We start from the raw sequence: 16,167 nt of genomic DNA on the forward strand, positions 1-16,167 counted from the left end.
GGGTATTAGGATTCATTTTTAGGAGTGTTAAAAGTAGAAGGCCCAAAGTAATATTAAAGTTAATTTTGGCGCTGGTCAGACCTCATCTAGACTACGCTGTGCAGTTCTGGTCCCCACATTACAGGAAGGATATAGGGCTATTAGAATCAGTACAAAGGAGAATGACTAAAAGGATACAGGGGATGAGAAGTATTCCTTACGAGGCGAGATTGAAGCTGTTAAATTTATATTCTTTAGAGAGATGTTAGGTTAAGAAGGGACCTGATAGAAGTCTTTAAGTGGTATAAGAGTTATAACAAGGGGGACGTAAGCAAAGTTCTTAGGATCAGCAACTAGGACAGAACAAGAAATAACAGGTTCAAGCTTGAAAATATAGGTTTATGAAAGAGATAGGAAGAAATTAGTTCTCAAACAGTGGTAGATGAATGGAACAGACCTCTGTAATCATATTGTTAGTACTAAGACATTAGGGAGCTTTAAGAGAAGATTCAGACAGGTTTATGGATGGGGATGATAGGTGGAAATAGGTAGGTATATTTCATACAGGGACTGCCATGTGTAAGCCTGGTGGCTTCTTGCAGCTTCCCTTATTTCTTATGTTCTTATGTTCTTATAAACCAAGACTGTAATATCAGCCTCAATTTTTACCTGTTTGCCTCAAGTACATGTGCTCTCATGTATATTTTTTTACATGGTATACTGACAGTGCACTATTTCTTATTACAATGGACTCTGATCAAATGCTGATTGCAATAGATCCACAGAGGGGCACTAATATATCCAGACCAAGCATATAAGCTCAAAGCTGAATTTGACATTTTTAAGTCACTATTATTTATTTTTCTTACATATAGTAATTTGCAAGTTTTTATACTTTCAACCTTCCAATATTGCAGCTGACTGGTGCTGCCATATCAACAAGAACAACAGTAATACAAACAGCCATCAATGATGCCCTAGCACTCCAAGAATCCACTTCTTTGCCAGTTTTGCAATCTAGCCCTGCTGTAATAAACAGTAAGCACTGTAGGAATAATCACACTATATTATGTTTTATCATGATTACTAAAGAAAAGAAAGGCATCGCATTTACTACTTAAAAACACTAAACAATTTCTTGTGCCTGATCACAATTAACTGATTACTGTGAACAAACCAGCAAGATGACAATCATAAAACTTCTAGCATGGTATTCTAACTTAGAGTTTTCTGGCTTGAAAATCACAATAGAAACTAACAATATTATGAATGCCTAAGTGCTTTACCAATACTGCCTGGTCTCTGGTGGATGTTGCCAAGACATTTCACCTTAATAGCATCTCTCTGGTGTATGTCCTACAGTAGCATTTTCTACAATTGATCATTCTTTTTGCATTCTGTTATTCCTCATTGACTCTCCTCTATGTTTTCTTCCCTTTTCTTTCAAAAACTATAAATTACTTTTCTTTATTTTTTTGTATACCTGATCATAGTAAATACACTCACAAGGTGGCACAGTAGCCACCGTATTGATAAGCAATATATGTTGCCATCAGGATGTCTTTGCAATGCCATCTGCCTAGCTTCCTTTCATCACCATTACTTCTCTGGGCAGCTTGTACCATGCTGTTGGCAGTGAGGAAGGTATAGAGTGATCACACAATAAGAAATATTATTATTACAATTATTGATAAATTGAGCATGTATCATACGTCAAGAGAGAATTCTTCATTCTCTAAACACCCTTTTCCCTCATCTGTGTGGGGTCAGTGTTTCTCACAGTTGTCCTCCATCATCTGCTCATGCACATCTTTCTCTGAGAGTTGTTTTTCTCCCAAGTTTTACTTTAAGAGGTCCATCCACCTCTGCTTTGACATTCCTATCTGTGCCATTCCCTGCACCTCCATCTCCATCATTCTTCTTCCCAAACACACCTTTTCCCTTATCTTCACTTGGCTGAATCACTGTGGTGTCCTTTTCTGTTTTCCTTAATATCTTCCCAATCTTCATAGTTCCTTGTATTATTTGATTCCTGATCTTGTCTACTTTTATTATTCCACACATCCACCTGAACATTTTGTCTTCCATTTTCTTCACTAGTCATAATTCTGCTCAACACATCATTGTTGCTACTATTTTAAACACTCTTCCCTTCAAATAAGAAACTTTGTCATTAATTCAAGAGATGGACCATGAATGGAAATGAGGTGTGATTATGGTGACATGGCCACTGTAGGAAGAGATAGGTAAGGGATGAAGGTACCGAGAGGAAAGATAGATATTTCCTACACACAAAGCCTTTCCCATTCCAAACCCATCTATTAATGATACCCACTTTATGCAAGATAAACACAATGATTGCTAATGCTAGCCAGAGGTGGAAAAGAATGCATATTTGATTTACTTCTCATCTTATGAGAAGCTGTAAGCTATTGGCAGCCAACATTATGGCTGGGTAGCAAGTACATGTCAGCTAGCCAGCATTGTGAACACAATGGTTAGGCAACACCACCAAACACATTTTGCCACTACCTGTGCCACATTATCACATCCAGATATAAAAAACACACATCAGTGAAATATAGAGAAGAAGATTAGGATTTTTACCACAAACAGCATTCATAGCAATAATTTCTTCCCCCACTCAGTTACAACCTGTACCAAAGGCCTCTGTACAATGCCTATTTGTCACTATTTAAGATAAAACCTTTCACCATTTTTTTTATGGTTGCACATGAAGGGATGTTAAATAATTAGCCATCCATGCTGCCACGCACCAGTGGTCAATTCTGTAACCATCAGTCACTGTCCATTCAGCACAGGAATTCTAAACTATGAATAGCCATTCAGGCACCAGATATATGGAGAGCCATATTTTGTCCCTTGGATCTGGAATCCTACAAATCAAGTATGTATAATGAAGGATCATTATACAGTGTCTAAGTATTTTGTGAATCTGGTCCCAGTCTTGCAGTGACCATTCTAGTATCTGCACCTTTGTCAAATGGTGATGATGCAGATGGTGCTAGAGAAAGCAAGGAGTCTATACACCAGTAGACTCATCTAATCCTGAAGTTACAGCTTGTATAGGTTTGGCTGCTTTAAATTTATTTAATATGACAAAGAAATGGGCATTTTTAAGAAAGCAGAAGCAAGAATCCACATTTTTTTTCTTTTTTCTTTTTTTTTACATTCATGGACGTCTGTAAATGAACCCCATTGGAAGTTCAGGAAAAACTGCATTTTTGTAGCACAAGTAAAAGTGTAAATAATTATCATACAGCAAATACACTTTTGCACTTAAGCTCCTTAATATATCATATCTATAATATGAGAGAGAGAGAGAGAGAGAGAGAGAGAGAGAGAGAGAGAGAGAGAGAGAGAGAGAGAGAGAGAGAGAGAGAGAGAGAGAGAGAGTACATGTATGCGTGTGTATTAAAAAATGTGGAAATAAATAAATACCTAGTATAATCAATATTTGAAGATCTATTAAGAAAACTATAATTTTTCAGACAATAACACAAATCTCCTTACACTTGTACCATGGATATGAACATTTATTCCTGGTAAACCATTGTCTGTACACCTGAAATAAACATTTATGAAACACTTTCCTTCACCCACATCAACCTGACCATTTCTGGACTAACAGATTTTGATGTAGTCAGAAAGAGGATAGGGATAGGAAATAAACTCAGGTCAAGAATAAGATAGGAAGCATATAGAGCATATATAAAAGAAAGAACTATGTACAAGATGGTTTAAGAGATGAGAGACAAGGCAGAAAATGAAAAGCAAGGAATGAGAAAATGGTATAATGCAACCTTTTGCTTAAAAAGAAATGTGCATGAACTAAAGGACCACGACAACACAATGTAGATCATTGTCACTTCAAAGGAAAAAGAGAACAGAATATAGGACATCAGTTTCCTGTGAGCTGCAAGGAAAAGTGATAAGACTGGTTAGCTGTACATGTCCTAGGTGTCACTTTGCTGCAAGGGACCATCCACACACTGGGTTACCTTTCATTACACTGCTTAACACTGAATCTGGCAATACCAATGCTTACAATGTGGTAAAAACCTCATCACCAGCTTCACCATCTGATTTGCTGATGCCCTCCACCTCTGAATGAACAACAAGGAGAGAGAGAGAGAGAGAGAGAGAGAGAGAGAGAGAGAGAGAGAGAGAGAGAGAGAGAGAGAGAGAGAGAGAGAGAGAGAGAGAGAGAGAGAGAGAAAGAGAGAGTGCATCCACAAATCAGATGTTAAGAGTGATGTCACATCATAAGCATTGTCATTGCTACATTTGACATGAAGCTACATAGGTTCATGTGATTAAGATTACCTGAACTGGGAGAAAAAAATGTCAGACAAGGCTCAGAAAATCATTAATTAGCAGTATACAATCATAATCTTACACACACACACACACACACACACACATACACACACAAATAATGAACATTTGCACTAGCTTCAGATAAAAAGGCTTCATTACTCTGATCTAACACTGGTTTTGCAAAGTATTCTATGAAATTCAATTAATGACTTACTGAATGAAGAATAGATTAATCACTACTGCACTTTCAAGTAGACTATTAAGGTACAATAATATAAAACTTTCTCACAAGACTCAATGCAAAATCAATACAATCAATTCAAATGTATTTTCAACACTGTCCTATGATAGGATATGATGATAGTGAACACTGACACATCTAGGACAGTAACAGAGAGAGAGAGAGAGAGAGAGAGAGAGAGAGAGAGAGAGAGAGAGAGAGAGAGAGAGAGAGAGAGAGAGAGAGAGAGAGAGAGAGAGAGAGAGAGAGAGCACAAAACCTATAATTCATCCCATCAAACATCTATCTTTTGTCCCAGCCATACCACTTATTCTGACTTATAACATACCCCCCTGAAAAAAAATCCATAAGAAGACTAATATGGAGGCAGAGAAGACAAGAAAAGGAAATGCATATGAAGTATTGCAGAATAAGGATAATGTTCAAAAAGGAGCCAGACTCACCACTGAACTTGATGTGGATTCCTCTACGGTCATACAGAGTTGGGTTCAGGCTTGGCCAGTAGTAAAACAGAAGGTTGGCAGCAGGTGGGCGGGAGGAGGGAGTGCCAAACGCAATCACACAGAGGAGGTCCTTGACAATATCTGGCTTGAGGGCCATGAGGCTCTCCAGGAGCTCACAATGATAGGCTGCAGTGGTACAGAAGAATAGTTGGCCAAGATGGGAGGATTCTGTCTCTCTCTATTTATTCTGAGAGTTGTTTTTCAGAACTCCCTTTAAGGACACAGATAAGGCAGACACTTCTACACTTCAGCTGCCATATAGGTACATAATTTTTTCTTAGCATATAATCTTATAACTTGTTTAAAGACTGCTATTGTTCTTGTAACTATTTCATGTGAAATATTGTTTGCACATATATATATTATGTGTTTTGTAAGATTTAAATTAGTTACATTAGCCAAGCTGGAGTGGCTTAAAATGGAATCTTGCTATCAAGAGTCTTAAAACTAGATCTTGCTCAGGGCTCCATAAAGTCTGCCCGATATACAGCTTACCATAAAAAGAAAGACGTATGAATCAAGATACTGTGTACCTTATGGTCTCTATAAGTATGGAAAAGGGTAAAACAGCCAAATTACAGCCAATATATAGTGGTAATACTTAGAATGGCAGACAGTTTAAACTCTTGCCCTATTTCTAGTTTACTGACCTGAGTTGTCAGTGTACTGGAAGACCATCATAAGAACAGCTGGAACGGAGGCAGTGGCATAGTTTTCCTCCTCTCCTTCCTCTACTGCTGCACCTTCAAAGGAATAACTAAGGGTTGACACAGGTAAAGAAAATATCATGGAAAAAAGTTTATCTATCAGACTGATATCTCCATGAAGTTGGGTAGCTGAGACATAAGCACTCACACTATCACAACAAGTACTGCCTTACATTTCAGACTCTAGGCCTCTGTGGGGGAGAAGACAGACCACATTGAACCAAGGTTTACACCACACACTCAACAGTAAAAAAAGATGAAATATATATTTTGAAATAATAACAAATAAACAAATAAAAATAAATAAAATTTGGTATATATATATTTTTTTTTCTTACTGTGCACATTTTCAATAACATACAATAGCAAGTAATCTAGGTTTAACAGTCCACCTCTTCCTTCCACATCCTTGGCCAATTTCTTGTCATTCTTTTTGGTTATGATTCCAATATGACCTTTTTTTTATTTAGTCTATAATCACTTGTTTTCCAAGAGCAGATGCAAATAAAATTAATAAATACCATATCTACAATGACAGAGGACCCAGGGTACATCTCTCTCTCTCTCTCTCTCTCTCTCTCTCTCTCTCTCTCTCTCTCTCTCTCTCTCTCTCTCTCTCTCTCTCTCTGTCTTACCCACAGTAACAGGTAGTATGTAGTAACAGAGAGTTGTGATGAGTTGTTGGTGTAGTGGCTCAGGCACAGCAGTCATCATTGATGCAATAAGATATGGCAATGTGTCAATGACCTGCCGCTCCAGAAACACCACCAGACAAGCCAGTGTGTTCAACAGGGCCTGCCCAAACCCTGCAGCAAGAGAGTGGATATAAGAGTGAAGAACTTCAAGTAAATAATGGATGTTCAGCGATCCAGAAGTCCCAACACAAAATTGGATTAAAGTACATTACATAATACCATATTTGAAAGGGAGAGTGGTGAAGTGAGAGGACTGGTGTATGCAAATAAAATGTATGGACAGGATGTACAAGGAAACTTCACCTGTGGTCACTCCATTGCAGGACTTCTAAGGGATCATAGGAGACAAAATGATAAAACGAGGATAGATTTAACTGTAAGATAAATACTTTATGAGGGTGATGCTAAGCATAACACTTACAAGAATTAGATAAGATGTACAATATAGTCACTACTGACAGTTTTAGAAGAAATACTCATACTCCTCTATTCATAACCAGTTGATTAAAATTAAGTTCAGATTCCTGGATGGTTGACAAGCTGCTCAGCATATAGGAAAGTCACACAGATAAGCCTTTTAGTGCACTGAAATTCACACACAATGATATTGCAACATTATGGGAGGTCATGTGTTATAGCAGGGATAGCTCAAAACAAAACTATTCTTGGAAATTTTGAGCTGTCATACAAGCAGTTCCACTACACACCACCAACACCATGAAAAATGTATGCTAAACCATGGACATTCAAGGTATCATAAAAAGTAGAGTACCTACCCTGAGTTCCGGACTGTATAAGAGGCATCACATCAACAAGAGCCACAAGTGCCTGGTGAAGACCCAGGTAGTCAAGGTTTGGAAAGAGTGCCAGCCTTTCACTGTCTTGTGCACGGTGGTGAAGCATGTCCAGCGGCCTAGCCTGAATGTCCCGCAACAGCCCTGAGGGAGAAGATAGGAGTAACAACAGAAAGGGATTAAAGGAAGTAAAATACACCCCTGCCCTAATCTCACTGCTGTAATGTGTGTATGTGTTATGTAATTGTGATTTATAGGAAATAAGATCACACATATAGGGACCAGTTTCTTTGTCTTATTTAATCAATCATTACTGTAAACCCATGCATACTTTCAGCATTTACTACATCCTTATCCAGATCTTTCCCCTTTTCAGTTCCTCTAATGCCTTGCTTCCTTTGGGAGTGTCCATCAACTACTACAACCATTTTTTTTCACACAAATGCTCATTTACCCTATCCTTCCATCTTGCCAGTGACCTGCTGTGCCCTGTTTCAACCTTATGGTTGGCAGAAGACTGACGTTGCAAGTGTTCTTAGGACACTCCTACATTACACAGCTTGCTTTTTTTTTATCTCACCATGTTTATATAACATAGTCTCAAGAGAAACTATATTATATTATTCATTTTAATTCAAATCTAGTCAAAATCTAAATGTAAAAATAAAACTATAAAATGTGCTATAGTATTAATAAATATAATAATAATTAACAGTGTACACATGTTTAAATAGAAACTGGATAAACATGGTTATGGAGACAGGACAAAATGAGCTTTGGCTCATGCCCTGTACAGTACAACTAGTTAACAGCTAGGTAAATACACACCACATACCAAGGAGTGTTTGAGAGAAGTATTTGAGAGTATTAGCAATGTCAATTCCAGAAGGTGGTGGTACCACTCCATGGAGAAGCCGTAAGTGGTAATCTGTCAGGTTTCGAATCTTGGCAGTGACTGGCAAGAGAGTGGGAGAGTTGGTCAGTCACCATATAAAGAAAGGGAGGGAACTACATGCACTTATAGAAATATACCAATATAAACTGAAGGAAATAGTGATTCTACAAGAGAGGAAGGCTCTTACAGGCTGCCGCACGAGTCCCCATGGTGACCGTAGTTGAAAGACAGCTGGTACTACATCATTCTTGCAACAAGTTACTCGTTTCCTCACCCTGAAATATATGAGAAGAAATGAGATCAGAAATATTGTGATGAAAGCTTTTTAATTTAAGTAAGTATTGAAACCTCTTCTACTTGCTTTTCTTTTCTCTAAAGCCACAATCACACAAGGTGACTTTACTTGTCACTACTGCAGTAGTTGCAACTGGTAGCCGCCTAGTCACCAAGTGAGACCAGTTAATTGTCAATAGCAAGTTCAACTGGCAACTAAAAATACTCTCAACTACTAAAGTTGAACATGTTCAAGTTTGCTTGCCGGTAGCATGTGATTTCATGATCACGTGACCTAGTCGTGGTTACCAGTAGGTGATCATGAAGTCGTGCTGTGACAATTCCAAATTCGTCCAACAGTTCTTGTCCCATTTTGGCACATGCTAACTGGATTAACTGATTTAAAACCTGGGGCCTGACCCTTGACACTGCACAAGAGGCACGAGACTACTAAACTGCTAGATGGGCGGGTAGTCGAGTCACCGCTGCAAGCAGCAGCAAGTAAATTTGTCTCATGTGACTGGCTAAGCAGCAGTGACAGTCGTGTACCAGTTAATCGCTGCTGCAAGTCACCTCATGCGATTGCAAGTTAAAACAACTGTACCACTTTCACTAATGGAGACGACTCTCAGGCCAAACTTCTAACTTTTGTCCAAGGCTGAAAAGTCTCTCTTCTGCTCAGTCATACCAACATCCTCACTAGAACGTCACTCACAGTTGGAAAGGCTGGTACACTGTTATTAACATAACATGAGAGAAGCAGCAAGAAGGTAGTAGGCCTAATGTGGTAATCCTGAGTCTCTCTCTAGACAGCAACAATTTAGTAACAGACATCAAAACTAAAAGTAAGAATGGTTAGAGAATAGAGATGAGAATGTTGCAAAGGCTGATTGGAACTATTACTGAGAGAGAGGGATGAGAAAACATCAGAATGGAAGCAGAGAGTTGTCTCACCTGTGGAGAAGGCAAGAGAGGCACACTTAAGGAGGTATAGTCCCATGATCTGAATGGAAGAAGTTAATCCTGTGCAAGTAGCAAGGAGTTAGATCATGAAAGGGAAACACAGAAATTTAGGTGGAGAGATGGACTTGAAAGAGATATGAGGCACTTGGACCTGGTAGAAGAGGATGCAGAAGATGCTAATGGAAGCAACATATTAATCAGAGTGGCTGACTTCACAAGGGATTCAACCAAATGTCAAAACTGGAAGAAAATATTAAACTAAGATGAAAAAAAATTCACTGTTAGATAATCCATGCAGCACATCCTGGTAATTAGTATACCCAAAGGATGTTATGATGTCCACCTTGTGAAGGTTGGAAAGGGCTGGACCTGGCTGGGTTAGACTTGGCTGGTCTATGCTTCCTTGAAAACAAAAGAGAAAGATAAAAACCTAACTACAATTATAGACCTTGTGAAAACTAGCACTATATATGCATATGTGATGAAGGTGTGTATTGGGGTTACTGAATGGAGTGAAAGCTTATTATATGACAAAAATACAAATGACTTTTTTTTTTTTTTTTTACTTGGTAAAAATTATGAAAAAAAAAAATATGGAGTGAAGGGTAAGGGCTTATAATATAATAGAGTGAAAGCTTATTATTATTATTATATATATATATATATATATATATATATATATATATATATATATATATATATATATATATATATATATATATATATATATATATATATATATATATAATATATATATAACTTTTTTTAAGGTTTTGAAACACTGACAACGAAAAAAATAAATAAATAAAAATAAATAAATAAATAAGAGAACCCATCCGAACATATACCTTTAGTACGGTAAGTAATCAATACAGTGACAAACACACCACTAAGTAGGTATGGAAGTATTGATCGACACTGAAAACACATATTACGTGTATTTGTTAGTCTATGGTATGTTTTCCCTTTTATTCCAGTAATCCTAGGATGACAGCTTTACTTGAAGTTATAGGTACTTTTAGTAGTGTTTTTACGGTCTACAAGACTGATTAACAAGACTTCTTTATTATTATTATCAAATGGAAAAGCACTTTAGATAATCCGGGTAATCATTTATGCGGCCTCTGAAAACTGTCGTGGTGAGAGAACAAACCTGGCGAGGGCGAGACACATACAGCACACCACCACCCAGCTGTCACTGCCACCTTTTCTACTCCCCTGCTTGCGCCCAGGTGTGACAGTTATTTATAATGTTTGTAACTGATTCTATAAAGTCTAAGCTATGTACTCTGACCTAATTTACAAGGAAGAGTTCCGCCATTACCTGGGCAGGAGGGTGATGGTGAAGTGATCTGCTCATGCCCAGATGCACAGCCAGTCACAAGATGCTCCGCCCCGCGGCTCTCCTCTCCACCAGCTAGCAGCATCGTTGCCAGATTGTTTTGGCCATATTATCGTACTACACAGGTTGAAATTTTTGTACTTCTGGTAAAATTATCGTACATATGTAATTATTCCAAATATTATGCAAAACTGCCACTTTCCAAATACAGCAGAATTTAGGTTATATATATATATATATATATATATATATATATATATATATATATATATATATATATATATATATAGAGAGAGAGAGAGAGAGAGAGAGAGAGAGAGAGAGAGAGAGAGAGAGAGAGAGAGAGAGAGAGAGAGAGAGAGAGAGAGAGAGAGAGAGAGACTCCGCCAGTAATTTCTTCATTGTTACTTGTTCACAGACGGCAAGTTCTGTGACTCCCTCCCTCTCCCTCTCCCTCGCCCTCACAAGATGTCGGTGCAGATAGAAAAAAAGGCGCTATGAGTGTTCTGCCCTCCCGCGCGGCTGGAAAAGAGAGCAAGTGCTGAGGAAAACTGGGCTGACTTGCGGTAAAGTAGATGTGTATTATTACAGGTAAGTGTGTTTTTGTGTTTATATATATATATATATATATATATATATATATATATATATATATATATATATATATATATATATATATATATATATATATATATATATATATATATATATTTATTTATTTATTTATTTTGTCTGTCTGTATGTCTCTCTGTCTGTCTGTCTGTCTGTGTCTGACAGTCTTTACAACCTTTGATAATAATAATTAAAAAATAATAATAATAATAATAATAATAATAATAATAATAATAATAATAATAATAATAATAATAATAATAACTAATAATAATAATATTAGTGATAATAATTGTAATCTTGATAATGTTTGACAGTAATAAAAATAATTATTTGTAATTACGAGTTTTATTGAATACATACCATACTGAGAGAGAGAGAGAGAGAGAGAGAGAGAGAGAGAGAGAGAGAGAGAGAGAGAGAGAGAGAGAGAGAGAGAGAGAGATACAACAAATTTTAACACAACAAAAAAATATATATTACTTTTTTTATTTATAAGTGTAAATAGAAATACATTAGTACTACTTCTACTACTACTGCTTTCAGGACACACATATACACTAGAGAATAAGAAGAGGTGAAGAAAATGGTGAAGAAATTGTGAAAAAATTGTGAAAAAAATGGAAAAATGCTGAGAGAAATTAAGGGAAATTATGAAAAAATGGTGGAAAAAATAACGAACAGTGAAAAAAATGAGAAAAAATGAAGAGTGAAGAAAAAAAAAAGGTTGTTGTAAGAGGTACACCCTCACAAACACTGCCACACCCTCCCAAACACTGCCACAGCCTCCCAAACATTGCTACATCTTCCCAAACATTGCTATACCCTCCCAAACACTGCTACACCATCCCAAACACTGCCACACCCTCACAAACACTGCTACACCCCCTGAAACACTACCACAACCTCCCAAACACTGCCACACCCTCCCAAAGACCCCAAAACACCCAAACAGACCTTAAACTTTTGCTACGTTCCTTCTTGACCATTGACAAACGGACATACACAGCACTGCCAAGACGTCTGCATATGTTCTATTCCCAGGCCTACACCCGCTCACTGGGGGAGGTGGCGCAGGTGAGGGCTGACAGCGCACTGCAAACATGTCCTTTTACATCCTCCTCCCCATCTCTCACTGCAAGATTAGGTTGGGTTAGGCTAAGTTAGGTAAAGGATAGGTGAGGTTAGGTTAGGGATGATTTAACAGAGCAAAATAAAGAAAGAAAGATGAAGAAAAGGAAGGAAAAGAGAATGAAATGAAAGAATAAATTAATTAGGTGTTTTATTTACTTTTAATTAATGACTATAATGTTTTAAGAATATTTGAGTGAATTTAAAACAAGAAAACTGAAAATTAAAGAAAAAATTGTGCATCTCTCTCTCTCTCTCTCTCTCTCTCTCTCTCTAAGGAAACAAAAATTTTATAAACACAACAACAACAACAACTACTACTACTACTACTCACCCTGGAGTAGACTGGGGTGTGGGGTGAGGCAGGTAGACTGAGTTGATTTAATGATTTTTTGTCGTTTTTTTTTTTATTGTTTGTTATGTGCTTATGTTTAATTTATATTTTATCACCATCTGTACACTAAAAGACAGAGCAACACACACACACACACACACACACACCCACACACACACACACACACACACACACACACTCCATCACCATATGTGTAATGAAAGAAAGGGCAACTCACACACACACACACACACACACCACACACACACACACACACACACACACACACACACACACACACACACACACACTGCATCACCATCTGTACAACGAAAGATAAGGCAACACACACACACACACACACACACACACACACACACACACACACACACACAGCATCACCATCTGTACAACGAAAGATAAGGCAACACACACACACACACACACACACACACACACACACACACACACACACACTGCATAAGCATATGTACAACGAAAGACAAGGCAACACACACACACACACACACACACACACACACACACACACACACACACACACACTGCATAAGCATCTGTACAACGAAAGACAAGGCAACACACACACACACACACACACACACACACACACACACACACACACACACTGCATAAGCATCTGTACAACGAAAGACAAGGCAACACACACACACACACAAACACACACACTGCATAAGCATCTGTACAACGTAAGACAACACACACACACGCACACACACACACACACTGCATAAGCATCTGTACAACGTAAGGCAAGGCAACACACACACACACACACACACACACACACACACACACACTGCATCACCATCTGTACAACGAAAGATAAGGTAACACACACACACACACACACAAACACTGCATAACAATCTGTACAACGAAAGACAAAAGCAACACACACTGCATCACCATCTGTACAACGAAAAATAAGGCAACACACACACACACACACACACACACACACACACACACACACACACACACACACCTTGAAATACCTTGAAAAAACACTGAATATTTACTGGGAGGGACTGGAAGGGAGTTAGGGAAGGTACCACTCTGATGACGTCACGGCTGGTGGGGGCCTTGTGCCGTCACGGCTGGGGGTGATGACGTCACAGGTACCGTTATTTACGTACGTACGTATTTCATTTTGAAAATGACCCCTCTAAAAAACGCAGCTAGACAGGAATGCTTTATAAATTCAGACTTGCCACACATATTAACTAATGCCACAAATAACAACACATTTCAAAACGCAGTAGTATTAAAGATATTTAAAAAGAAGTATCTGGAAACTGTTGGAATCTTCACCCCATTTAAAATCGTTCAAATGTCCACCCATTCTGGCTTAAACATAACGGAAAACACTTTAAAAAATCTGAACTATTTTCTAAAACCATTTAAAGTGAGCTACAAGCACAAATAAAAAATCTACCGAAAAAAAATTCAATATTATTGGAAGTTGAACACGAATAAAAACAAGTGTACGGTGCGCGCATTTCACTGAGCGGGACGGCAACACACTTAAAAAAACACCAACTATTTTTTAAAACCAATAAGAACCTGGTACAGGCTGAAATAAAACATTTAGTTTTGGGACCGTAAAAAAATACGCCGAAAACGGCCCTCTTATTTACACAAAAACAACGCCAAAATCACCACTTTTCACGCAACACACGCGCTCAAATAACTTAAAAAACAACGAAATATTTTTACAAACCATAAAATCTTAGCTACAAGCCGAAATAAAATACTTAGGAAATAAGAAAAAATAATATTGGAACCGGAGGGGGCTGGGGAGCCTTATCCAAGATGGCGGTGGGAGGGGCCAGTGGAGGGGACGACCAACCCTTCTCACTCATTTAAACCCTCGCCAAACTTAAATTAAGTAATGGCAGGTAAATCTAACGAGCGGATATTAAAGCTTGGTCATGTGGCTCCGCTTTGCGACAGTATTGGTTTAAAACACTCATAAATAAGATAGATAATGGCTGATAAATAGAGATGACCCAGATTGCTTACATTTTCATTAAGTTAAATTTCACGGTTTTTAGCAACGAGACGAGGCTGACACAGGGATATATTGTGCTGGAGGTTAGGTGAGATGCGTTAAAATGAGTTAAAACCGTGGATTGTTCAGTTATTCACTAAAAAGTTACGTTAAGTTACCTAAATTTATTCTAACACTTCCTGACCTTACCTTCCTTGTGGTGATAATGGTGGTGGTTTTTATCAGCCTGTGGTGGTGGTGGTTCCCTGCTTTTGTCCACTTTTGTCTACCTTCCTGCCTCGTCACTATGGCTGGCTGTCTAGCACCTTCTCACAGCCAAACTTTTCTTTATTTTGCTTGTTTTCACCCACTGCTGCCTTCGGGTGTCCACTGTTAGAGCCCACACCTTCCTCATTACCAACTAAATAAGATTTAACTCATGGGTAAGCCTTTGGCAGCCACTGTGTAGGCGTGGTTACACACACACAAAAAAAAAAAAACACACACACAAATTCTGTCAGGCTAGGAGTTGAAACGGACGCGCACTAACACCACCTATAGACGCGACACACTGACCTTGATCTTGATGGTACAGGTGGCACAGGATCACTCCTGAGCCAGGCCTTTGGATCGGCAACTCCTGTAGAAGAAGAAAAAAAAAAAGAGAGAGAAACGAACAGCATCCTCTATCCTAATTGTTCATACACCTGGCACGCCACATTCTCTCCAGAAACTCTTTCACCGCCTCATCATCCTTTCATTCGCCTCTCTACACAGTCCCAGCAACAACACCATCCATTCCTTTCCTGCCGATTCATCTGCCGATTCGCTCATTGTTTTGGCCATATTATCGGTTGAAATTATTGTACTTCTGGTAAAATTATCGTACATATGTAATTATTCCAAATATTATGCAAAACTGCCACTTTCCAAATACAGCAGAATTTAGGTTTTATATATATATATATATATATATATATATATATATATATATATATAGAGAGAGAGAGAGAGAGAGAGAGAGAGAGAGAGAGAGAGAGAGAGAGAGAGAGAGAGAGAGAGAGAGAGAGAGAGAGAGAGAGACTCCGCCAGTAATTTCTTCATTGTTACTCGTTCACAGACGCAAGTTCTGCGTAGCTGGGTTATCAAAAATATTTATCCTGTTATTAAATAGGTAGAAGTATTGTTACTCTGTCACCAGAACAATAAAATACCTTCGAAAACGCGAGTAACAACATTTTAACAAATACCTTCCCAGTATTTCATGTATGGTACAATCTACATTCACAAGATTCTGTTTGATATAGATATCTAATTACATACTA

At 38.1% G+C, this 16,167-nt stretch overlaps 1 protein-coding gene across 1 annotated transcript in view; it reads right to left on the reverse strand.

Moving 5' to 3' along the window:
• LOC135107254 (protein unc-79 homolog) overlaps positions 1-10,842 on the reverse strand; it is a 99,751-nt gene extending 88,909 nt beyond the window's left edge. Inside the window, 9 exon segments of the mRNA XM_064016913.1 lie at positions 1,486-1,605; positions 3,745-3,916; positions 5,005-5,190; positions 5,715-5,807; positions 6,407-6,577; positions 7,243-7,404; positions 8,096-8,215; positions 8,343-8,430; positions 10,716-10,842. Coding sequence (XP_063872983.1) covers positions 1,486-1,605; positions 3,745-3,916; positions 5,005-5,190; positions 5,715-5,807; positions 6,407-6,577; positions 7,243-7,404; positions 8,096-8,215; positions 8,343-8,364 — 1,046 coding nt within the window. The 5' untranslated portion in view covers positions 8,365-8,430; positions 10,716-10,842.
• Positions 10,843-16,167: the final 5,325 nt, after the last annotated feature.

This window comes from Scylla paramamosain, chromosome 15, assembly GCF_035594125.1.
Source record: "Scylla paramamosain isolate STU-SP2022 chromosome 15, ASM3559412v1, whole genome shotgun sequence".
In the NCBI taxonomy this organism is placed as follows: domain Eukaryota; kingdom Metazoa; phylum Arthropoda; class Malacostraca; order Decapoda; family Portunidae; genus Scylla; species Scylla paramamosain.